The following is a 26510-nucleotide window of genomic DNA, read 5'->3' on the forward strand; positions in this document are numbered from 1 at the left end:
TCTTGAAACAAAGAAAGATCCTTGCATCAGGGAGCTTATACTCTATGAAGGAGTGACAGAAAATACACATAACAAATAAATAAACTACATCGTATGTGTGTCAGGAGGATTAGTTCCAGCAGGCCTGGAGCTGGCCTGAACTGTTTTTACCAAAGTACCTGGACAGCACGCAAGGCACTAATTAACAGTGTTGCTTTGTAACTATGGGCCCCTGGCGCTCGGGGCATTTATACCCCCAAAGCTCGTCAACACTGCCCATTACCAGTGGGAGGGCCCCGTCGCTGGCAGAGGTAATGCAGTTAGAACAGGGGCAGGGGACCAGCATGCGCTCTGTGGACTCGGAAGCACTGCCACGCGGGGTTCTGGGGTCTTCGCGGGAGTCTGGCTGCCCGCACTTCTGCAGTATGTTAGCAAGGGACAAGTACTATAATAAGGAAAAAGCAGGCCGGGGGCTCAGGACGGCTGGCATGGTGGGAAGGACCTGCCACTGTAGACAGGGGAGTGAGCCGCCGCTTAGTGAGAAAGGACCAGCGGTACAAAGCCCTGTGGAAGTCAGAGAACCGTCTGTGGATGGATGGGGGGAAGTGTGCTCCAGACAGAGGGACAGACAATGCAATGGCTCTAAAACACAAACAAACGTGGTATGTTTGAAGAACAGCAAGCAAGAGGGTCAGGCTGGCAGCAGAGTGAGAGGAGCGAAGCAGAGACCCTCCCCAAAGACCAAAGGAATAAGGTCTGGAGTCAGGGTGAATCTGCAACTGCATTTGGAGAAAGGAAGGAAAGGGAGTGCTCGCAGGGACTAATAAAACCTGAAGTGGTGAAGGGTATGAGCAGACATTATTCATGCTTCAGATGAGGAAAAACTTCAAAGACGAATGACATCCAGCATCGGTCAGTGTTAAGAAAAAGTACCCTTGTACACTGCTGGTGGAACTGTAAGTCCCTTTCTAGATATTCCGCTTGCAGAAATAAACTCAAATACATCACACAAACAACATACTTAGTAAAAATCGTCAATGATCTAAGGGTGCATGAATCCAAGACACATTCAGGCTGTTTAACCCAAAGCAGAAGGAAGTGGAGCCACGTACACACACTGACATGAAAACACACGGTTAAGTGAAGAAGAAAAAGCAACCCACCAAACAGTACACGTAACGTAGTAGAACCTTGTTCACTCAAAGCACATGTGCTGAAGACCATCTGATCAGCAAGGACCCAAGTCAAACTGAAAAGTGCTTATTTTCAGGGAAGGGAAATTAGGAGCAATATGCCTGATCTGTGTTCACTCAACGTATTACCAGCTGCTGCTGGTCTATCGCAGAGTCACGAGACGCTCCATCTCACTACCGTCCGACACAATGTGGATGGAGACACGTGAGTTCCCATCCCTGCGCGGGCGCGCGCCAGCCTGTCCGAGATGAAATGTGATGGGGACACGGGGTTCACTATTTCAGGAAATGTGGAGACCTCCACGGGAATGTCTTCCCTAATCTACAGCTCTCCCCTGCCTCACTCAGTGTGGAGAAAGTCTGTACATCTCCTCTCCAACAGGGATTCTCACGTGACAACAGTGACTGATGTGTCACAGTAAACAGTTTACCCTCAGATACAGAAATCAATTAAAACTTTTAAATAAAAAAAACCCAAAAGGGTTGTGGTTCAAATGTGAACCAGACCTCAAAGGAAAGCAGCATCTTTATATTTGCACAGATTTTCTGTAATAAATAAGTGTGTACACTTGGCTATTTCTGCCTCAGACTTTTGAGATTTTCCAGCCAAACAGATCAAATGTATTTTACTACAGACGTTAACAACCTGAATCCTGAGGTAGTTACCAGAGCACCTGAAAGGGTGCTGGTTTCTTGGCAACTTTTAGTTCTCCTTTGGGCAAACAGTCTCTTCCATTTATCACAAACTACATCAAAGCATTCATGGGATAAAGTAAGCTCTATAACTCATTAAAAAATGCTGTGTGAGGAGCATAATACCACCAATAGCAATATTAAGACAACTCTTGAATATACTTCTAAAAGTTTTATTTTCTAGGCAGAAAAAAAATGAATAAATTGATGACTGCCGGAGTCCACATTGAAGTCCCGTACTTACTTTTTTTTTCATTAGGCTTGGTAGGCGCTCATTGGGATTAGCCGCAGGGAACAGCGATTCTGCAATGTGCGCTCCAGCTGTCCTGCATCTGTGTGGCCAAAGCGAACGGTAATGAGCACGTTCCTATTAGAGTCACACAGCATGAAATCTGCACACGTGTCAGTTAGCAATGAAAGAAATCCCTACACAGGTCATTCTAATAGACATGTCCTTTAACATAAGTACATTTATTACCAAACACAAAAGGCAATACAAATTCAATTTTCCAAAACCTTCTCTATTTGGTGTTTTTAAGTGTAAGAGCAGAAGAGAAGTGAGAGGCAGGTACAGGAAGAACAATTTTTATGCAATAATTTGAGACCTGCAACACTCCAAAATGATCACGGCGTGGCACTCATAAAGCACATGCCATTAAATGCACAATTTCAGAGTAAACAGGCCATAAAATGAATAATCTAGAGCTAGAAGGGTCCTAAAGAAATTGAAGCCAGAAAGCTTATCTATCCTCCAAAACCAAGTTCTCCTTCCTCTGTGCTCCTGTCAAGGCACCACCATCACCTGGAGACCTAGCTCTGCGGCCCCAGCTACCCTGAGCTGTACTCCTGCTTCCACAGCCCATCTGTCCTCACATCTGCCATTTCCCCTCCTGCATCGCCCTTCACCTCCCTACCTGCCTTGGGAATCCCTCGACCATTACCCACTCCTAAGCATTCAGCTGCTCAAATCTAAACAATTACAATGATTTTCTAAATGAGCTCCTTCCCTATGGTTTCTCCTCTTCTGATTCATTCATATAATACTGAAACATTAATCTTAAAACATTTTATTCATCTCCCCATCATCTCCCCATAACCCAGATCAATCACTCCTGTGTTTACAAAATCATGTCACCAATCTAAGTCTTTTTAAAATAAGGCCCCTAACCCCATCTCCAACTATGTTTCATAAGACTATTACTGTTCAACATTTAGTACACAAATAATAGCTGAAAATATAATAAAATACAGTGCAATAAAAAAAGAATGAGGCAAATCTATCCCTAATGATACAGAAAGGTCTCTAAAATAAGAATGAAATGTGCATGTGTATGGTATTGTACAGTGAAGTATTTCTCACTTTAAGTCTGGAAGATGACACACCAAAATGTCAACAGCACTCATCAGCTGTGAATCTCAAAGTGTGAACATGAAGACGCCTGACGTGAGGTCAAAACTGCTGCTGTCAGGATAAGAATACAATCCCTGCCTGTTCCACTCCTCACGCTCAAGAGCACATGGTGGAGTTGAAGCTAAATGACACGAGTCATCCCCATACACCAGATGCAGAAGCAGATATTAGAATGCAACTGTCTTCTATTAAGCCAGACATGAAAGAAATTTTCATAAATGTAAAAAAAAAAAAAAAAAAAGGAAGGCAGCACAATTATTGGGACAAGAGAAGAACAGCAAGGTGGAGCAGAAGCCAGACAGCACAGGTGACAGGACAGGGTCAGGAAAGGCTGCAGGTCAGAGGCCACCACCAGGCTGAATCGGATGAGGATGCAGACTTGGGAGGACGCAGGTCTTCTGTCTGGAGGAAGAGCAGAGACAAAAGCACAGCGAAGTGAAGAGGGTGATAATTTCAGGAAAATATCTAGCATTCGGCGTGAGTGAAGTGAATGAACAGGAGTCAGGAGACCAGGGACAAAGATGACACCCTTGTCCTGAGGGCTCCAGGGCCCGAGAAGGTGTCAGGGGCCCTGGACAGGTCCCTGTGAGGGACGAGTTCCAGGACAGGGACACCAAGACGATCCAGGGCTAGTGGGGTAGGAGATGCCAAAGACTTCAGCAGAGCTGTGGGGCTGGGCTGGGGACCCATAACCGAGCAACACTTAGGAATAAGAACAGCGCACGCCTGACCTCTGGTTAGATCTGATGGGCTGAGCACATGTCTCTCTCCTCCCCCCGCCAAACCCCAATCAAATGACAGTAAAGGAAAACAGAAGGACACAAACCAACAGAAGTAAAGAGCAGGTAAGACAGAATCTGCGGGACTGAGAAACAAACAGGGAACCCCAGCCTTGCAGCTGGGGGCGGTGGGTCGACCAGAAGGGTCCAGGTTCCTCTCCTCGCACCTCCAGGGAGGCCCGGGTGGGTCTGAGGAGCAGCAGCTCTCCTCCTAACTGCTGCAGCCCACTCGCTCCTCCAGCAGAGCAGAGGTGATGGGTTCTGTTCTCAGATGCCGTGGACCGAAGACACACTGGACTGAGGACACCAGGCCCAGCTCCGGCAGGACAGAGACGTGCAGGAAACAAAATGTATTTGTGGTGCATTTTCAGATTCAGCTAAAAACCACTTTCACAGTCATAATAACGTCAATAAAACTACTGATTTAATTGATCGCGTACACTGGAATAATGAGAGGATTAAGAATCATGGGGGGTGGGGGTGGAGAGTATGTGCACGCGGTAAATGCATGTACATGGGGACGTCGGGGTGTGTCCCCCAAAGGCAGCTAGTTGGAAAGCTAGCCTCACCTCCACACCAAAAAGTCATTAGACAACACCGAAAACGAACATCAAGGCAACAGTGGAGCCACAGTAATGAGGAATCCGGAGGTAAGTCAGAGCTCTAGAAAGAGATGCAGGAGTGGAAAGGTGATGCCTCCAGAGAACAGGAACTGGGGATAAAAAGGGACTAGTGTTTTCGCTGTAAGCCTTGTAAGACGAGCTGATTTCCTCTGCGGTGTGTGTGGGACCCAGCTCTCTCTTCCTAACAGGACAGCAATGGGACACTAAGCATCCCGACTCAAAGGGTTCTGGCTTACACAACAGGCAGGAAAACGGCAACACAGACCAAGACAGAAGATGGAGTTTAGAAGCGGGTAGGAATGAGTTCAGTTCTGGATGTATTTAAACCCAGATGACTCATCCAAGCAAATCCATCTAGCAGGCAACCCCTTACGTAGCTCTGACGCTTAGGGAATGTACTAGGATTAAGACAGATGTGGGTAAAATTCTAATCCCTCACCCAGGTCCTGAAGGAGCAGGTCTCTGTCCCAGAGCTTCCTTTTCTCACTAGACTCCAGCCACTGACCCTCCGGCGTTGTCCTGCCTCGGGCCAGACCTTCTGCTCCCAGGACACAGTCCCCCAGTTCAGGGAAAGACTAGCTCCTTTGCTGTCTTTTTTGCCTCACCTCAAAGCTCCCCGCTGACTCCAAGAGCCCCCCGTCCCCTCCAAAAGCACTCTGCCTAAGCAGGGCAACCCACTCCAGGGGGCCTCCTGTGCCCTCCAGGGCCTTACAAAACTTGTCTTCCTCACTAAAAGTATGTTCCGGGAGGCAGTAAACATGCCTGTCTAGTTAGAGCTGTAACCCCAATGTCTGCAGAGAGCAAGCACTCAAAAATATTTTCTGAATAATGAGTAATTTGTAGAAAGACAAACACTGTTGAGCTCTTTATCTTACACCATACGTGTACACACACACGAAAAAGAACAAGGAAAAAAAAAAAAGCTCAAAACAGATCATAGAACTAAACGCAAAAGCTAAACCTAAAGCTCCTAAAAGAAAATGCATGAAAAAATTCATGCTTCTGAAGCAGGCAAAGATATTCAGATAGGATGTTAAAACATAAAGCACAAAAGAAGAAAATGAAAAACTGCACTTCAACAAAACAAAAAATTTGTATAGTTTGAAAGACACAATAAAGAAAACAAAAGTCTCAGACTGAGAGAAAATAATTACAATATGTGAATCTGACCAAAGAAATTAGTATGTACAATATACAAAAATCACATACAACTCAATATTAAGAAGACAAAAATCCACTTTAAAAAAAAATGGGCAAAAGATTTAAACCAAAGACGATACACAAAGATTCACTAAGCACATTATCTTATGCTCAGCACTTGACATCAGAAAACTATAATTAAAACCAGATGAGATCCTCACGTTTACGGTTAACTAATTTTTGACAAGAGGGTCAAGACAAGTCCCTGGGGAAAGAGCAACGGAAGTCTTTTCAACCAATGGGGCCGGGACAGCTGTGGGACGACCACACGAGAAGGAAGACACGAGGCCCCGACCTCGCACGGTACACAAAACCCTCAATGTGAGAGCCGAAACTATACAATTCTTAGAAAAGAGATAGTAAGTCTTTGTGATCTTGGATCTGGTAATAGTTTCTTAAATGACACAAAAGCACAAGAAACAAACAAAAATAAATAAACTGGACTTCATCAAAATTAAAATCTTTTTGCTTCAAAGGAAACTGTAAAGGAAGTGTAAAGACAACCTACAGAATGGAAGAAAATATTTGCATATCGTATACAATATGGATATATGTGAGACAGCCGTACAATGGAATACTATTCGATCATAAGCAATGAAACTCTGACACAGGCTACAGTATGGATGGATCTTGAAAACATTAGGTCATGAGAAAAAAGCCACGCCCAAAGATCACATACTGTATGATTCTGTTTACATGAAACATCCAGAACAGGCAAATCCACAGGGACAGAAAGTAGACCAGTGGCTGCCTTGGGCTGGGCAGCATAGAGGGATCAGTGATGCAAAGGTTTTGTTCTGAGGTGATGAGAATGCTTTCAACTGATTGTGGTCGTAGCTGCACAGCTCTGTGAGTATATTAAAAACCACTGAACTGTACACTGGCTGAATTTTATCCCAAAAAACTGCTACAAACACACACACACACACACATGAATACCACTACACAGCCACTAGAAAAGCTAAAATTAAAGACTGACAAACTGCAAGTGCTGGTGAAGACTCGTGCCCTGATGGTAGGAACGTAAAGTGACACAACCGCCTTGGAAAACAGTGTGGGTAACGACCCAGGAGCATGAAGATATACAAGGTCACACACACGACTGTTCGTGGAACTTTACTGGTAACAATCAAACACTGAAAACTACCCAAACGTCCAGTAACAGGTGAATGGGTAAACAAACTGGTATATCCATGCACTAGAATACTATTCTGCTATAAAAGAAATGAAATTATTGATGGGGGGGATGATGGATAAATCATGGATAAATCTCAACACGGATAAATCTCAAAAACATCACGTTAAACAAAAGAAGCCAGGCACAACTTAACACACACTGGATGACTGCATTTACACCAGACTCTGGAACAGAAAAAGCTAATCGATACTGACAGAAACCAGGTGAGTGGGGAGTGTGGGCCGGGAAGCTGACTACAAAGGGACACAAAGGAACCCCTGGGGTGATTAAAATGCTGTGTTTTGACTGTGATGGTGGTAGCATGGGTGTGTACCTTTGTCAAAGTTCAGTGAACTATATACTTAAAATGGAAATATTTCATCTTATGAAAATCATTTTTATAAAGTGGATTTTTAAAAAACCAACTAATCACCGAAGCCTGTAGGAAGCCTACAGTTAAGAGCTGGGCAGAATTATGGGTCTAATGAAAAGAGATGAGAAACGGGCAGCAAGGATTGAGAAGATCAGGAGATTTCTTAAGGATGCGTCTTTTTAAAAAAAAAACCCTTTGAGGGCTTCCCTGGTGGCGCAGTGGTTGGGAGTCCGCCTGCCGATGCAGGGGACACGGGTTCGTGCCCCTGGTCCGGGAGGATCCCACATGCCGCGGAGCAGCTGGGCCCGTGAGCCATGGCCGCTGAGCCTGCGCGTCCGGGGCCTGTGCTCCGCAACGGGAGAGGCCACAGCAGTGAGAGGCCAGGGTACCGCAAAAAAAAAAAAAGAAAAAAAACCTTTGATTTTACCAATTTCTACCTCAAGCAGTCTTTACCAGCTCATCCCGCTCCGGAGAAATGTCACCCATTTCCCACTGTTATAAGCAACAAAGTAGCCAAAAAGGGGTGGCCGGAAGCACCCGGATAGAAGACTCGTACGGGAAGACCTGGGATCATCCCATCATCACCAAGACGACGGGAAAGTTATAACCGGCAGCGTCATGAGGCTCAGTCAGCTCCTGTGAAGCCTCACTCCAGCCTGGTGGGGAAGCAGTACCTTTCCCCCCACTGAACGACCGAGGAAACTGAGGCTCACGCAAGACCATCTGCTCCAGTTTACAAAACCACCAGTCTCCTCTATTAGTGAGTAACCTGGAAAGGCTCGCCCCATCGGGCTGGAGGTGCGCCTGACCCTGGACTCCCGACCACCCGCCCCCCATGGGGTAGGATGGAGCCTGGTGTGGACACACTCCCTGCACCCACTCGGTTGAACATCGGTCCTTCCACGATACAAACATAACGTGCGCCCACACGCGGAGGAAAGTACTGAAGCCCCTACCTCAAAACCACGTTTATCAGGCGCTCAATCAAAATCTACTGAATAAACAGAAGAAGCTCACCAGCTGCACTTCTGCTTTTCTTCAGAAATGTACAGTGATGACATCATCCCCCCATCTAGTGGTTAAGAAGAGAAGAGTTTCAAGAGATGCCCCTAAGAGCAGGACGAGGCTTCCACCTCTGTTTTCTGGCTGCCACTCTCAGAGCCCTGGGCTCAGCCCAGCACGCGGGCCCTGCCCTGGGAAGTCCTGCCTGGGATCCGAGGCTGAGTGGTGGGACCTGCAGCACTACCCGCCCTGCCTGCTCGGGACCCTGACGCCCGTCCCACCCTCAGGACCGGCCACCCCAAGCCCGGTCAGTAAGTCATTCAGCACAAGCGTCTTAATGCCCAGCAGAAGGGCAGGGCGCTAAGGGGAGACGAAACACCGGGACTACGGGATGGCAACTTTGACGGGGCGCCAGGCTCCAAGCACACAGTCCTGACAGAGGGTTCAGGTCTCGTCCCCACCCCTACCAGCGGCGCAGGGGAGAAAGCGAGGGGTCACAGACGTTCAGGGGGCAGCGCTGCGGGCAGAGCACCGACCGCCGACGGCGCACGCGGGGAGCAGCCGGCCGGGTGGGCGCCACAGCCCGCGGCCTGGATCCGCGCTCCAGGCTGCTTGCTGGAAAGCGATCAGAGGAGAGGCAGGATTTGACAAGGCCGTAAGGGGAGAAAAAAAGTTTAAGACCTGGATTTGAGGGAGGGGCACTGGAGGGGAAACGCCGGAGCACGCACGGAGGAGCGTCGGCGGCGGCCAGGAGCTAGCGAAGGGTCCGGGTGCGCGCCCCTCGGGCGCCTGCGCAGCTCGGCCCCCCGGCCCGGCCCAGCCCGCCCCGCTGCGCCCGCCTGGCCCGCTGCACCCGCCCGGCCAGGTGCCGTTCCTCTGCCTGGTGGGGGCACGTCACTATGCCCGCCGCTGCTCACCGATCTTCGAACGAGAGCGTGTGCATGCCGGGGAGACACTAACGAACAGGAACCAGACGGACGGGGAGAGCTTGCGGCAAGAAACTTTCCCAGCCCCACCCCCGCTAGGTTCCTCGTGAGGACTGACTTGAGGCCTCGGTTCCCGAAGGCCCACTGCTCTCCACCCGCAGCCCTGACTGCCCAGGCCACGCTGACCCCCGCGGCCCCTCCGCCAGGAGCCCCCGGACGCCCACCCTGGGGCCTTTGGATTTGCCGGTAAAAGGCTGACCACCTCCATCCTGAACCGTATCAGAGAACATTCTGGGGAAATAAAAACCCCTGGCCCAAAGTAGGGACAATTTATGTGACTGGTGTGATGACCCGCCTTAATCTGTCAAATTCCAGTACACATGCCTTGGTCTACAACAAATACTTCTGTCAACAGTGAAATAAGGCTTTAAATCAAAGTATCCTGGCCAGGACTGAAGTTCAGACCCCTGTAGAGTGAGGTGGGAATGACTGCCTTCTGCGCCTCCCAAGTGCTGCATCAAATGCTGCGCAGACCAAGGGGCACCCAGGACAGCAGAGCACGTGTCTGGTGCTCAAGTAGCCTTTCCCCCGCACGTGTCAAACATCAAAACCGCTTCGCAGTGCCATGTCATGAGCTGGCAGGAAAGGCATCTCTGGGCTGGAATCGCAGGTACCCGTGGGAACTCACTGACTCGCTATCCACGGATGGCTGCAGAAACAAATGCGGGGCACAGATACAGGTACGTATCACCAACTCTGCCCACAAGAAGGCGTGGGACCAGCACCCCTTGGCAATGAGCATGCCTACCACCCAGATTTTGGACTCAAGTACTACTTTTCCACTAAAAGGAACCAGGGCTCCTTGGAGAAAAGGCTGCATGCAGGGCTGGGAAAGAGGAAGTACAAGCTGAGCCTGGACTAAATTGTGCCAGAAGAGAAAAGAAGTGTTCAGGGAATGATGGAGAAATGATAAAATAATGACAATGACAAAAGTCAACTTGAGCGGGCTACCACTGGCCAATGGAGGACAATTCAAACCTTAAAAGGAACAATGATAGTAATGGATTATAACCCACTGGATGAAGTACAGACACACACAGTGTGATGAGGGAGAGTTATTTACAGAGTGTGAAAGTCCCTCCGTCAAAAGCCACACTGACTAGTTGCCAAGGGGGCCTATTCACCCCCGTGGAGCAGCCTGGAAGGCGCCACCATCACAGAGAGGAACCGCCCATCACCAGTCCCAGGTCATCCCTGCAAGACGCAGAACCTGGATCATCTCACCAGGAAACACCAGACACTCCCGACTCAGTCCCATGCGTAGCCTTCAACAGCATCAAAGGCAGGAAAGCCGAAGACAGGCCAAGGAAGGGCTCCAGGGGGAGAAAGACGGGGAGATGCAACAACCAGACACAACGAGGGTTTCTGGGGTGGAGTCGACGGCTATCAGGTGTGTGACTGGAACAGCCGGTGAGATCAGCATGGATGGCCGCATTGTGGTTGTGCAAGGAAACATGCTTGTGTGTAGGAAGCACTAAAGGCAGGTGTGAGGGGCGGACTCTCAAACACACAGGGATGTCGCCTGAGAACTGTGTCCCCAGTTATCTGTTTGTCTGTGACTGTTTAAAACATGTAACTTCAACAACCTCCTCCAACTGGACTTAGAGGTGATGGTCAAGCTGACCTTCATTCCTTTCACCTTTGTTTCTTCTTCCTTCAATATGGAAATGTGTGTCCAAAGGAAACATCAGAATTTTATCAACTGCAGTTACAGTTGTCTGCTCTTAGAAAGAACACACCAGAAATAACCCAGCAAAACGGGACTCTAGTGACACCTAGTGACCTTATGTATTTCATCAAAGTTCACATCCTCAGTGGAAAACACAAGCAATGGTCTGCACAGGCAGCTAACGAAAGAAGAATGGATACATGACACAAAAAATAAAGGTTAGCTTGGCTGTCACCTCCAAGTTCTGTCAAAGGAAGTTCAAGCTCACTAAAAATCAAGGCAATGCAAATGAAATCAACTTTATCATTTCACCTACAAAGTAGGAAAGATTAAAAAGTCTGATAACTCACACTGCTAGAAAGAACGGAATTTGGCACATTCTTTCCAGAATGTAACTTGATAGCATCTATCAAAAGCTTAACTATGTAAGCCCTCTGAACCCAAAAGTCCATTTTTGGAATTTAAACCTATGGAAAGACTTATACCTCTGCAAGAAAGTAATGTACACAAAGGTTCAATGTTGCTCTATTTCTGATTGGAAAGAAAAAGAAGAAAGAAATGGAAAAAACTTCATACTCATTAATAGGAGATAGGTTACATAAATTACTGGGTATCTATTACAAAAGACCAATATATGTTTTAAAAAACAAGATACATCTCTACGTAAAAACATGGAAAAATATTCTCTCTTATACTGTTAACTAAAAAAGCATATATGTGCGTTCCATGAAAAAAACAAACCTACTTATTTACTTGGATGTATATATATAAATGTGAGTGTATACATGCACGATTACACATTTTTTATATGCTCAGTAAAAAAGAATCTGAAACTATATACTCCAAATTCTCAATGGTAGGTTTCCCCCAACTGAGGGGAGTGCTGGAAGATAAGGCATACGGTAGGTTAAGTAGGGATTTTTCACTTTAAAAATAGCACACATTTAAATATAAATATATTTAATTCAAAAGAAAGTTTGTTTTCAAGATAGCAGAAGGAAATCTAAAAATCAGTAATTAATTGTATGTAACAGTTAAAATCTGTGTTACAACAAACAATAATAATAAACAAGAAAGAAAAGAATTTGTATTAAAAATGTGATTAAATTCACTTTTAAAGAGACCTTAAGAGATTGCCTTCGGGTACAGTTACAGTTATTTTGTAGTTTCTATGAGCCCCTTGAGCTAAGCAGTGGCAGAGATGAGAAAGGGAGTAAAGAGGAAGGAAATTAGGGAACAGACCAGCAAAGGAACAGGATAGCAGGAGAAAAACTGTTGGTGAGAGGTCCCACGTCAGGACTGGCGTGCCCAGCTGTCAGGTTACATGTTTGCCCAAGCTTCTCCATTAACTTCAAGCTTTCAGTAAAGGTCTATTTTTCTGTACCCACGTATCCATACAACCTTTTACTTGTAGCTCTGATATCTCCTCTGTTCATCAGCTGTTGGGACAAATACTTCCTGAGCACCTACTATGTGTTAGGTGCTTAGTGGAAACACAACTACAGAAGACGACAAACACGGAGGTTGTGCGTACAGTTTACATCATAATGGAAAGACCAAAATGCATGATTTGGTAGGCAGACAGACACACAAATGAACGAATAAGCTATACCAGCACAAAAGAGAGTAACAAAGGGGGCTCTACTATAGATGGGAGGACAGAGAGAGCACTTCAGGTAAGGTGACCCTGAAATGGGACACATATGAAGGAGCTGAGGCCAAAACAGGGTGAAGCAAAAGGAGAAGGAAGCAGAGTCTAAATGGTTGAAATAAAAAGCAGGTAAAGGAGGACCAACATGCATATAATTTAATCCCTTGATGAAGAAAAGCAAAGCAATGGAACACAGTAATACTTAAATCATCCAAGAAAAAATTTCAGAAATAAAGACCTGAATCTCTTGAAAAGGCCAATCTAGAATTAGAATGATCAATTGGATCAATGAGAGACACAGTAAGAAAAGACTACTAAACTTTAAAAGAAAAAAAAAAACAAATCCTTACAGCCCCCAAGCAGAAAGAATAATTTACAAGGAGAAAAAAATTAGACTGGCACCAGATGCTTCAAAAAGAACCTACTACGTTCCACTGTGTTTATTCCTAACAAACCAAATCTCCCACAAATAAATACACTATAAACTATAAGCCACACATTCTGGAAATACCAAAAAACCCTTCAACTACCAGAAGACTTTGGAGGCTAGGGAAGAACAAAAACAAGCAAATTTTGAAAGCAAAAAAAAAAAAAAAATCTGGGGCTTTACCACAGTTTCTGGGGCTTTACCCTGAAGTAAAACATGACAATTTCTACGGAAGGGGTAGTGACGGGCAGCTGCTGTCTTGGCCAAAGGAACTGGGGATAAAGAGCCCGGGCAGCTAAGGTCACCAGGCAATGATGCAAGGATCCAGGAAGCAAAAAACCAGAGAAGGGGAACCTCAGATTCTGAGCATAAAGTCCAAGTCCCTGGCTGACCCCTGATCTACATGTCCATGGGGCAAACAAATAAGCCTGCAGCTAAGGCTTGAACTGAACAAATCCAAGCAATGCCCAGCACAGGTTGTAAAATGACAGTCAACAGTTTACAGCTAAACAATTCAACTGCTTGCTAAAACAAAATCAATACCCTTTGGCATAACAGAAAAGAAACCAGAGTCTATATAACATTTACAATGCCCAAAATACAACCCAAAGTTGTTTTACGGAAGAGTCAGGAAAATGTGACACATTCTCAAGGAAAAAACAATCAATAGCCACCAACCTCAAGATGCTGAAACGACCAGACAAGGAATGGCTATAACTATCCTCCACCAGGGAATGGAAGATACACTTTTAATGAAAGACAGAGAAAGCAGAGACAGGAAATCTCAGCTGAAAAACAAAACATATAAACACAAAAAAGAACCAAGTGGAAATGTTAGAACTGAAAAAATATCTGAAATACATTTAATTAATGGACTTAATGACAGAATGGAACTGATGGAAAAAAGAGTCAATGAAATTGAAGAAAGATCAACTTGGAGAGAAAAAAGAGGACTGAAAAACAATAAACAAAAACCAGGACATTAGGGACAAGTGGGAAAATTTCAAAAACTTTATCACACAGGAGGGACTGGCAAACCAGGGCCCGCAGGCCACCCGGCCCACCACAAGGTTTTATAATAAAGTTTTACTGCAACCCAGCCACACCCATTTGTTTGTTCTTCTCCGGGGCTCTTTCCACACCAGGGCAGGGAGCAGCTGAATAAAGACTATGCGGCCCACAAAGCCTAAACTATTTACTATCTGCCCCTTTACAGAAAACCTTGGTCAACTCCTGATAGGCAGCTAGAGTAAGAGGCACGAAAGAGATTCGAAGAAACAACGGCCCAAACCAATCATGCTTTTAGAAAAAAAATGTATAACCTCATACATTAAAAAACTCAGCAAAATCGTAACAGAGTAAGTTAAGAAGCACCACACTTCGACACTGAAACGTCTGAAAACCAAAGATAAGGAGAAAAACTTGAAAGAAGAAAGAGATAAAGGACACACTACTTACAACACAGAAATTATTTGAAAGACTACAGGCTTCTCATGAGATGTCAGAGGACAGGAGACTCTGGGAAAACACCTTTGAGCAGTTGGGGGGAAAAAAACCTGTCACCCTGGAATTCTATATCCATTGAGAATACTATTCACAAATGATGATGGAATAAGGACATTTTCAGATGGAGAAAACCATGGAAATCTACTGTCATCTGATTAAAAGAAATGCTAGACTGCCAGAATTGAAGGGAGAAATAAACAATTTAACAATAACATTTGGAGACTTCAATACCCCAATTAGTAACGGATAGAAATAGGACTTCCCTGGTGGCGCAGTGGTTAAGAATCCGCCTGCCAAGGCAGGGGACACGGGCTTGAGCTCTGGTCAGGGAAGATACCACAGGCGCGGAGCAACTAAGCCCGTGCGTCACAACTACTGAGCCTGCGCTCTAGAGCCCACGAGCCACAACTACTGAAGCCCACGCACCTAGAGCCCGTGCTCCGCAACAAGAGAAGCCACCGCAATGAGAAGCCTGCGCACCACAACGAAGAGTAGCCCCCGCTCGCCACAACTAGTGAAAGCCCGCGTGCAGCAACGAAGACCCGATGAAGCCAAAAATAAATAAATAAATAAATATATTTTTTAAAAAATAGAACTAAACAGATCAACAAACAAACAGGAAACTTAGGAAACAGTATAAACCAACTAGATCTAACAGACATCTATATATGGAACATTCCATCCACAACAACAGAATGAATACACATTCTTATCAAGTGCACATACAATATTCTCTGGGCCAGATCAAATGTTAGGGCATAAAAACAAGTCTCGGGGCTTCCCTGGTGGCGCAGTGGTTGGGAGTCCGCCTGCAGATGCAGGGGACATGGGTTCGTGACCCGGTTCGGGAAGATCCCACATGCTGCGGGGCGGCTGGGCCCATGAGCCATGGCCGCTGAGTCTGTGCGTCCGGAGCCTGTGCTCCGCAACGGGAGAGGCCACAACAGTGAGAGGCCCGCGTACCGCAAAAAAAAAAAAAAAAAAAAAAAAAAAAAACAAGTCTCAACTACTTTAAAAAAAAAAAAGAACTGAAATAATATAAAATATGTTCTCTACCCATAACAGAATGAAATTAGACACCAAAAACAGAATGAACTTTGGAATGCTCACAAATATGTAGAAATTAAACAAGAAGCTACAAAATAACGAATGGGTCAAAAAAGAAATCACAAGAAAAAATGGCAAATACTTTGAAATAATTGAAAACAAAAATATAATATACCAAATTTCAAGAGATGCAGCTAGAGCAGTGCTTAGAAGGAAATTTATAACTATAAACACATATTAAAAAAGACTAAAGATTTCAAATGAATAATCTAATGTTCTACCTAAAGAAATAAGAGCAAACTGAACCCAAAACAAGCAGAAAGAAGGAAATAATAATTATAGTGGAAATTTTAAAAGTACAGAAAAACAATGGAGAAACATCAACAAACCAAAAGTTGGCTCTTTTGACAGAATCAATGAAATCGACAAGCCTTTAGCTTAGACTGATCAAGACAAAAGGAAGTGATTACTAAAATCAAGAATGATTTTGGTTTTTTTTTAAGGTCACTACTGACCTTATCAAAATAAAAAGGATTATTACAGAATACTACAAACGAGTACATGCCAACAAACTAGACAACCTAGATGAAGTGAACACGTCCTAGAAAGACAAACTACTCAAACTGACTCAAGAAATAGAAAATGTGAATAAACCTATAACAAGAGATTGAATTAGTAATCAATAACCTTCCCACAAAAACAAGCCCAGGCCCTGATGGCTTCACTGAAGTTCTACCAAATGCTTGAAGAATTAACATCAATTCTTACAAACTTCAAAAGACAGAAGAACACATCCCAACTCATTCTATGATGCCAATACTGCCTGACACCAAAACCAGAAAAAGTCATCACAAGTACTGACCAATATCCCTTATGAATACAGATGCAAAAATAAAAGTACTAGCAAATTAATCCAGCAATTAAAAAAAAAAGTATACAACATAACGAAGCAGGATTTACCCAAGGAATGCAAGATTGGTTCACCATATAAAATCAATCTAGGGCTTCCCTGGTGGCGCAGTGGTTGAGAGTCTGCCTGCCGATGCAGGGGACACGGGTTTGTGCCCCGGTCCGGGAAGATCCCACATGCCGCGGAGCGGCTGGGCCCGTGAGCCATGGCCGCTGAGCCTGCGCGTCCGGAGCCTGTGCTCCGCAACGGGAGAGGCCACAGCAGAGAGAGGCCCGCATACCGCAAAAAAAAAAAAAAAATCAATCTAATACACCACATTAATGGAATGAATTTAAAAAAAACATGAATATTTCAATAATCACTGAAAAAGAATCTGACAAAATCCAACATCCTTTAATGATAAGCAAACAAACCGAAACAAACAAACAAAAAAACTAGGAAAAGAAGGAAACTTCCTCAACCTGACAAAGGGGATCTATAAAAAAAAAAAAATCCAAAGTTAACATCACACTTTATAGAGAAATACAGAAAGCTTTTCTCCGAAGACTGGGAGCAAGACAAGGATGGCTACTCTCACCACTTCTATTCAGCATCATGCTGGAGATTATGGTCAGGGCAATTAGAAAAGAAAAGGAAATATAAGGCATCCAGATTGGAAAGGAAGAAGTAAAACTATCTCTATATACAGATTACACAACACTGTATACAGAAAATCCCAAGGAAATCACAAAAACACTTTGAGCTAATAAACAAGTTCAGAAAACTTGCAGAATACAAGATCAACATACAAAAGTCAGTTACATTTCTATATTTTAACAACTAAACAATGAAACAATTACATTTATAATAGCATCAAAAAGAAAAAAAATTATGAATAAATTTAACCTAAGAGGTGTAAGGTTTGCACCCTGAAAACTACAAGGCATCACTGAAAGATATTAGACAGCCAAAAAAATGAAAACACATCCAAATGGCCATGGATTGCAAGATTAAATACTGTTAAGATGGCAACACCTACCTAATTAAAGACTCAATGCAATCTCTATCAAATATTAGTTGCCCTTTTCTTCCCCCTGAAGTTGAAGCTAATCCTAAAATTCATACAGAAATGCAAGGGAATTGGGAGAGGCAACCAATCTTGAAAAATCAAAACTGGAGGAGCCACACTTCCCAACCTCAAAACTTACTGTAAAGCTAGAGCAATCAAGACTGTGGTGCTGGCATAAAGATACACACAGATCAATGAAACAGAATTGAGAATCCAGATATAAACCCATGTATCTATGGTCAATTAATTTTCAACAAGGGTACCAAGACAACTGAATAGGGAAAGAACAGTCTATTCAACAAACAGTGCTGGGAAAACTGGACAACCACATGCAAAACAGTGAAGGTGAAGCCTTACCTCACACCATGTGCAAAAATTAACTCAAGTATAACTGCAGACCTAAATGTAAGGATAAAACTATAAAACTTAGAGGAAAGCATAGGTGTACATCTTTACATCCTGGGATTAGGCAATGATTTCTAAGATGTGACATTTAAAACACAAGCAACAAAAGAAAAAAATAGATACAACGGACTTAAGAAAAATTTAAAAACTTTTGTGCTTCAAAGGATATCAACAAGAAAGTGAAAAAATAACCCACAGAAAGGGAGAAAATGTTTGTAAATATTATATCTGATAAGGGTATTATATCCAGGATAAAGAGCTCTTACAACTCAACAAGAAAAATAACCCAATTTAAAGAAAATGGACAAAGTATTTGAATAGACATTTCTCCAGATATACAAAAAGCCAGTAAAACCACGAGAAGCTGCTCAACATCACTGCTCATTAAGGAAATACAAATCAAAACTACAGTGAGATACCACTTCACATTCACGACAATGCCTGTAAACATGAAAGAGGGATAAAAACCCTCATACATTACTGGTGGGAATGTAAAATGATGCATCCAATCCAAAAAGTAGTTTGGCAGTTCCTCACAAAGCTAAACAAGTAGTGTCCATGCGACTCATCAATTTCATTCCTAGGTGCATATATACCCAAGAGGATTGAAACTATATATTCACACAAAAACTTGTACACAAATGTTCATAGCAGCATTACTCTTAATAGCTAAAAAGTGCAAATAACCCAAAGGTCCACCTGCTGAAGATAAGTAAAACATGGTACATCCTTATAATTCAGCCACTCAAAGGAATAAAGTACTGACACAGGCTACAACACAAAGGAACCTCTAAAACATATGCCAAGTTAAAGAGGCTGATCATAAAAAGCCACATATTGTACGATTACATTTACATGAAATGTCCAGAATAAGCAAATTCAGAGAGACAAAGCGTAGATTAGTGGTTGCCAGGGGGTGGGGTTAAGGGGACAATGGGGAGTGACTGCTAATGGCTATGGAGCTTATTTTGGAGTGACACAAATGTTCTTGAATTAGGCAGCGGTAACTGCTACAAATCTTTGTGAACAGAATATATTAGAAACCACTGAAATATACACTCAAAGGGTGAGTTTTATGGTATGTGGACTTTATCTTAATTAAAAAAAAGAAGAAATGCCAAACATAATAATTCACACTGAAAGGAAATAAGACCAGAGGAAACTCAGATCCTCAGAAATGAAGAGCAAGAGTAAATACACAGACAAATATGAGACCATTTTTTCTCTCAGTTTACTTAAAATACAGACCACTGTTGAAAGCAAAATGACAACACTGTCCTGTGAGCTTACAATGCATATAGATGTAGTACATAGGACAACAGTGACATAAAGGATGGCAGGGCAGAAGCAATGGACACAATTACCAGGTTTCTATATTTCATGTGAAGTGGTACAATATTGCGTCTAAGTAGACTCAGTAGTTCAGGATCTATTTTGTAATCCCCAAAGCAAACATTAAGAATAAAAAAGAGAATGGAAAGAGTTTCAGTTTAAAAACGAACAGATCAAATAATCCAAAGTAGGAAAGGAGAAGGGAAGAAAGGAACAAACCTATTTCCTGCCTTTGCTCGAAAGGCCAAGCAGCAGTGACACTCCATGGCCGCGAGCCCACCAGCGCCACATCTCAGTCTCTGATACTATTCCCCACTCAAAGGAATCACGGCCTTTGGAGAAATGGCTGATGCCAAGGCTGGGGTAGAGAAGTGTAAGGTGTCAGACGGGACATGTCCCAATGACACAAGCATCAGCTGAAGGCGCTCCCTCTATCCAAATCTGAACAACCTGAGCACCAAACAGACAGTAATGAACTACAAGCCACTGAAAAATATAGGAGCCCGGCAGTTGACACTAATCAGTTAATCAATCAGCGTGGGAGAAGAGAAGGCTCTTTCCTATAGTACACAGCTGGGCACAGCCGGGGGAAACAGGAGGAAGTGCTGAACTTGGAAAATAGTCGTCTTGTAAGATTCAGAGTTAAGGTTGGTTCAGGCAAGAATCATCACCGACGCTACACCTGGGGGGTAGGGGGAGCAGAATGTCTGCATGATCTTAAACTGCCTTCCCACAGGTAGCTTATCAGTCTCAAGGGAAACAACAGTCATTACACAGTGGGAAAAGCAGCAAACACCTTGCCAGGGGACCAAAATTAAGATGCAGATGAACACTGCAGGTCTCTGGGTAGGCACACCTCACTCACGGAGCTTTCTGGGTGGGAAACCATAACCTGAGTCTAAACATGGGGCACAGGTCACATCCAAAATGAAGAACATCTCATTTTAAACAAAAGGGTGGAGAGTGAGGCTGGAGTTTTCAAAACTGCCCAGGCCACAGAAGATAAAGAAATGGAATCAATGGCCATGCCTTACTGTTAAAAGTTTTTTAAATTAATAGCCTTTATTCTTTTAGAGCAGCTTTACACATCAACAGCCAAAGTCTAAGCCTTATATTTTACATCACTGCTTTCATGTAAATTCACTCTAGTTTTCTAGAAAAGCAGCAGTATGACTCCTTTACATCTGGATTTCAGGGAACTCGATTTATATCATCTGAAACCCCACTACCTCTGACCTCAACCTCCTCCTAAGCTTCCTCTCGACCACTCCTGTATGGGCTCAGTTGTGTCCCTCAAGTTCACATGAAGTCCTAACCCCCCAGTACCATAAGATGTGACTGTAGTTGGAAATGGAGCTTTTAAAGAGACAGTGAGGGTTAAATGAGTCATTGGGGTGGGTCCTAACCCAGTGGGACTCACATCCTCATAAGAAGAGAAGATGAGGACAAAGCAACACGCAGCCCAGGTGAAGACACAGAACTAAGATGGCCGTCAGCAAGCCAGGGAGAGGCCTCATAAGAAACCAACCCTGTGGACACCTTCATCTTGGACTCCTAGCCTCCAGAACTGTGAGAAATTAATTTCTGCTGTTTAAGTCTGCAGTCTGTGGTATTTTGTTACAGCTGCCCTAGCAGATTAACACAATCTGCTTCCTTATTGTTTCCTGAATACACCATACACAACCCGTTCCCAGGGCCTCCGGGCAGGCCAGGAGTTATACCACACCCATCTTGTGACTCAGGAAACTGAGGATGTTAAAAGACCCTAGTGAGACGCAGAGAAAAGATGGCAATCAAACTTTATCTGGTTCTGTGATTCATGCAAAATACCTCCACACTCTACCAATACTAGATAACTTAAGGGCAAAAAAGCAAAAGAAATGGCTTACTTTTCAACCCAGAGCACTGAGACGAGCTTCACGCCTCTCTTCTGTGCTTTGGCCCAGGTGCTCTGGTACCCGTCTTTGAACACGACGTGAGTTACTTGTTTGTTGAAAGTTTTTGAAACCTGCAGACAAAATGCAGAAAACAAAAGTTAAATTATTGTTATACTATTTGCACAGTTTCTTAAGTACAAGCCAGTGTCACTCCTGTGACACTGCATTTGCAAAAAAAAAAAAAAGCAACAAAATAATTAGCGAACAGTATCAAAGTATAAAAAGGATAATACATTCCTACCACTTGAGTTTATTTGAGGACTGCAAAGTTGGTTAACAACAAAAATCAATCATTATTATTTATTTACTACATTAACAAAGTAAAAGAGAAAAATCGCAACCATCTCAATATATGCCAGAAACACATTAAAGTTAAAAAGTTTATTCATGAGGAAAATTCATAGTAAATTAGGATCTGAAAGTTGGTACAAAACTGCATGATGGGAAATGCTAAAAGCTTTCCGTTGAGAAGAGGATCCAGATGAGGATGCCTGGTATCTCCATTCTGTTCAACTGGCCCCAGCCAGTGCAGTATGGCAAGAAAAAGAAATAAAAAGTGTTAGGATTAGAAACGACAGAAATAAAACAGTCCTGTGCACATAAGGTTCAATTGTGCACACTGTTAAAATCCCCAAAACGCCACAGAATTCATAAATGAGTTTGTGAGAAACTGAGAAAACTTACTGTTTTCTGGACACAAGGTGATTATGAAAAAATGAACTATTTCTATATAACAGTGGCAGTTAGAAAAAAGAATTCAAAAGATACCATTTATGACAGCATCAAAAATAACCGGAGAAAATTATAAAACATTACTGAAAAAAAAGAAACCCAAATCAACAAAGGCATACATCATGTTCATGGGTTAGAAGATTCCATTTTATAAAAAATGTCAGTTCTCTCCGTACTAGTCTGTTGCTATCAATCCAATACCAATCAAAATCCCAAAAAAGCTTTATGTTGTAAACTGACAAACTGACTCTAAAATGTATTTGGAAAGGCAAAAGGCTAAGAATAGCCAAGACACCTTGAAGAACAAGGAGAAGACTTATTAAGAGTTATTATAAAGAGTAACTAAGACGGGGTGGTTTGTCGTGAGAACAGACTATATGGACACAGAAAACATGGTTACCTGACTGATGACAAAGGTGTTACTGTGTAGCCTGGCTAAAGGACAGTCTTTTCAATCAGGAGTGTTGAGATGAATGACCACCCACATGGGAAAAAATGAAGCTACTTCACACCATATGCAAAAATTTAAATCTAAATGTGAAAGGCAAAATGATAAAGCTTCTGGAAGATAACAGAGGAGAAAAATCCTCATAACATCGGTGGAGAAACAGATTTTTTAAAACAAGATACACACACAAAAGCTCACCATAGAGAATAAACTACTTTACAATTATCATCAAAAGACACTGTTAAGAAGGTGAAAAGGCAAGCCACAGAGTGACAGAAAATACTGCAATTCACATGGCTGACAAAAGGGTCAACGGAAAAATATAGAGAATGCTTACAAATCAAGAAAAGAAAAACCCAATGGAAATATTAGCTGGAGACTTGAACAGGGTTTTCAAAATAAATATGTGAAGATGTGCAGGAACCAGCATGCCATGGCACCAGAAATGCACCAGGATGACTGAAGGTAAAGACAGACCTAACCAAGCAGACACAGCAGTGGAGCTTTTATATGCTGGCAGAAAGATAAACTGATTCAACTACTGCAGAAAAATGCTAGGAAATCATTGATAGTTTTCTCAGATGTGACAACAGTCTTCCATCACACAGAAGTGTCCTTGTTCTTAAAGATGCAGACGAAATATACTTAGGGGCAAGTTATGCTACCTGCAACCTACTTTCAAATAGCTGAGGAAAAAAATACACATATAAATATACTGTTTAGAGAGACAGTCAAAGCAAGTATGTAAAGATGTTAATTGCTGTATCTATGTTCACTGCACTATCCTTTCAATTTTTCTATTTGAAAATTTTCTAAATAAAGGCGAAAAAAAAAAAGATTCAAGAGATCTAAGACCTTAATACTACTCTCAAAAGCCATTTTGCCAATTCCCGTGTTCCGTGGCTTTTTTTCTCAGCCACAATAACACGTGTAGCCCAAGCCTGCGGTCGGTATCATCAGGTAGAAACCCTCCAGGATTCCTACCTTCCGGTGTCAGAAAAAAGGTGTCTTCTCAGGTTCACAAGCAAGCCTCACCCTGCATTCTGACTGTCCTCCACCCTAATCTGCTCTTGGCCTTTACATCTGGTCTCGTCAGGGCAGGGACCAGGGTGAGTCAAACGAAATTCGGGAGAGCACACACGCTCTGCCTGACGGTGAATGCCGCCTTGCAGTTTTCCTTATGCCCTTGCTTCACCCTAATCCCTGCCCTGCCTTCAATGCTACCATATTAATCTCTCCCTTCGCCAGCCTATCAGCCACCCTCCCCCATATCCCAACATCCACACACACACACAAATAAACTCTGTTCACAGCTGAACTCACTCGGAGAGCGTCTGCCTTCACCATCTCCATTCCTCGGGTCTCCATGATTCCCGGGCTAATTTCCACCCGCTTCACCCAGTTCCCTGAAAACTGCGATACGCCCAACACTGACCTTACAGTTCTCAAGCCTGAAGAATACTTTCCAATCTTAACTTTTCTTAAGATTCGATAGAGTTTTAAAATTCCATCTTTCCATCCCTCCTCCAACTTCCAGGCTTGTTTTCTGGATTCTCCTGGCATCCTTCTCCGCCTGGTTCCATGGCTCCCACCACCAGCCCTTAAAATACTAAATAGGCTCCACCTGCAGCACTTTTCATGCTAACCAGCTGGGTCATCACCACACCAGTGGCTTCACCTGACCCTTAAGGCCTTGACGCCTAAACCGTTATCTCTAGCCCTGAAAATCTCAAGCTCCAGATCTGTACATCCAAATGTCTATCAGATACTTGCAGTATACCCCAAATCCACAACGTTTCCGTTAAAGAACAGTTCCTTTTCCTGTATCCCGCACTTTCATCAACAGCATCATGCAGCCAATGGCAGGACCAATATTTTTATCCTCAAGCTCTCCTCTCCCATCACGCACAAGCCCAACTGTTCTCAATTCTTCATACCATGGCTTTTTTCTTCCTCCTGCCATTTATCCACTGTCTTCTTTGTCCTTCGTGTTCTAAGTCAAAACTCTCAAAATAAGAAAATGCAAGTAGATCTCCGTATGTTTCAGAGGACTGTCAGATGCGGCACTGGTAAAATGAATTTCCTACCTTTGCCCCCATGTCCGTAAGTTGATTTGTAAATGTCTTTGAATAATTTTCTGTTCCACTGGCTGACCACACTTCTACATACGCCACAACATCTGAAAATAAACAGATACTAGCGTGAAATATATCTGATATTCCAGCATACCTCGCCCAAGGATTTCGATAGGTTTTTCTCTTGTTCTATTTACATTCAAATGTAAGTTTTACATTTCTTCTGTTAAAAGCCTATTCAAAATAATATTAGTGTTATTAGAGTTTTTTAAATTTCAAGGGGAAGACAACTTTACTCATACACACGTCACCGTTTACATTCTCACCTGGATGGTCTTCCCAAACTCCTAAAACCAAAGCCTAACTTCTTCTAGTGCAAGAGCCTGTTTTCTGTAAAGAACCAGAGAGCAAACAGCTGAGGCTCTGGGGGCCCTATAGCCACTCAACTTCACGGCTGTCCCACAAAAGCAGCCAAAGACAACACATTAAAGGGCAAGCAGAGCTGTGTTCCAACAAAACTTTATGAACAAGGCAGTCTGGGTTTGATATAACTTTCATCTGTCCTCCCGTCTTCTGCTCCCCCGCCCCCAGCCATGTAAAAACGGCAAAAAGCGTTCTTCACTGGGAGGCACTACAAAAAACGAGCAGCAGGCAGGATCCAACGGGCAGGGAGCGTAGTTGACGGGCGCCGCGCCGACCCTGATGCTCTCCAGGTGTGCCTGGGGGCGGTGATTGCTCACTCAGCGGCCGAGACGCCAACACTGACAGAGGCACGCGAGGGGCGCTACCCTTTCTTCCCCCATCTCACTACTGCACCTCCCCCCAGACCCACCTGGCCAAAGACGCCAGAACCCAGAAAACGCTGAAAATCAAATCCACCCACGTCTCCCACCCCGCCGCGCGTCCGCACCGCCGGCCCCACTGGACCGAACCCACGTGGGGCGACCCCGGCACTGGGCTCGGAGACACACCCCACCCCACACGGGTGGTCCCGGCGCCGAGGCCGGGGGCAGCCCCCCAGCCCCCGGGCCGACTTCCGGGAGGGCCGGGTTGCGGGCCCCGCGCGTCCCGCGAGCCCGGTCCCAGGGCCTCCCGACCCCGGTACCCGTCCTTAAGCCGGCTCGACCCCCACCCGCTCACCTTTCAGGACGGGGCCCCCGAGGGTGTCGGGGGCCGCCATGAGGGGCGGCGGGGAGCTCGCCGCTGCGGAGGCGCGAGCCTGACGGAGCGGCGGCACTGAGCATGCGCAGCGCGAGCGCGCGCCGCTCAGCTCCTGCTGCGCGGAAATCCGCTGCTCCGCGTTTTCTAAACCGCCGATGGAAGGGCGCGGTGGGGGAATAAGGCCCACCCTCGCGAGAAGTGAAGACAGGCTCTTCTCGCCCGGACTCGCATCCCCCGCAGGTCTACACTGCGGGTCGGGTCACGCGCGGGGACCCCGGGCCTCCGATATCCGCCCGGGACCCCGGATCTCCGATTCCCGCCGGGGGGGGTCTCCGTTGCCTAGCCGCCCCCTCGAGCTCTGCGGCCCGCAAATCCCGGAGCGGATGAATCCTGGCGGGAGTGGGCGAGCCCGACTCTCAGGAGCAGCCCGGCCGCCTGACGCTCTGCCTCCGGGTTTCAAACCTCCCGCCCGCTCCCCTGCAAGCCCCGCCCCCGCCTGCAGGCCCCACCCCCACCCCCCCCCCGAGGGCTGCGCGCATGCGCCCCGGGGGGGGGCGGAGACTGTCCCAGCCCCCAGCTTCCCGGCGGTGACGTTTAGGGAGGGGAAGGTCTTGCCCACCTGTTGATAAGTTCTCTGTTTAATCTCCCTGAAACCCCACTTCCTGGACTCAAATCTCTGGTCAATAACTATATCATTATCACAAATTGTTGACCTAATAAACTCTACTCTGAGGAAATGGGGACAC

The 26510-nt window shown here is 44.6% G+C and overlaps 1 protein-coding gene across 1 annotated transcript in view; it reads right to left on the reverse strand.

Annotated features, from left to right (window-relative positions):
- The window catches only part of MCPH1 (microcephalin 1), a gene marked incomplete at its 5' end in the record, with an annotated part of 223245 nt that extends 197462 nt beyond the window's left edge, over nt 1-25783 (reverse strand). The window contains 4 exons of the mRNA XM_079726550.1: nt 2110-2197; nt 21301-21419; nt 24616-24707; nt 25744-25783. Coding sequence (XP_079582676.1) covers nt 2110-2197; nt 21301-21419; nt 24616-24707; nt 25744-25783 — 339 coding nt within the window. The remainder of the gene's footprint in view (nt 1-2109; nt 2198-21300; nt 21420-24615; nt 24708-25743) is intronic.
- Between the last annotated feature and the right edge of the window lie 727 nt (nt 25784-26510).

Source organism: Hyperoodon ampullatus (genome assembly GCF_949752795.1).
Source record: "Hyperoodon ampullatus genome assembly, chromosome: 20".
Classification (NCBI taxonomy): Eukaryota; Metazoa; Chordata; class Mammalia; order Artiodactyla; family Ziphiidae; genus Hyperoodon; species Hyperoodon ampullatus.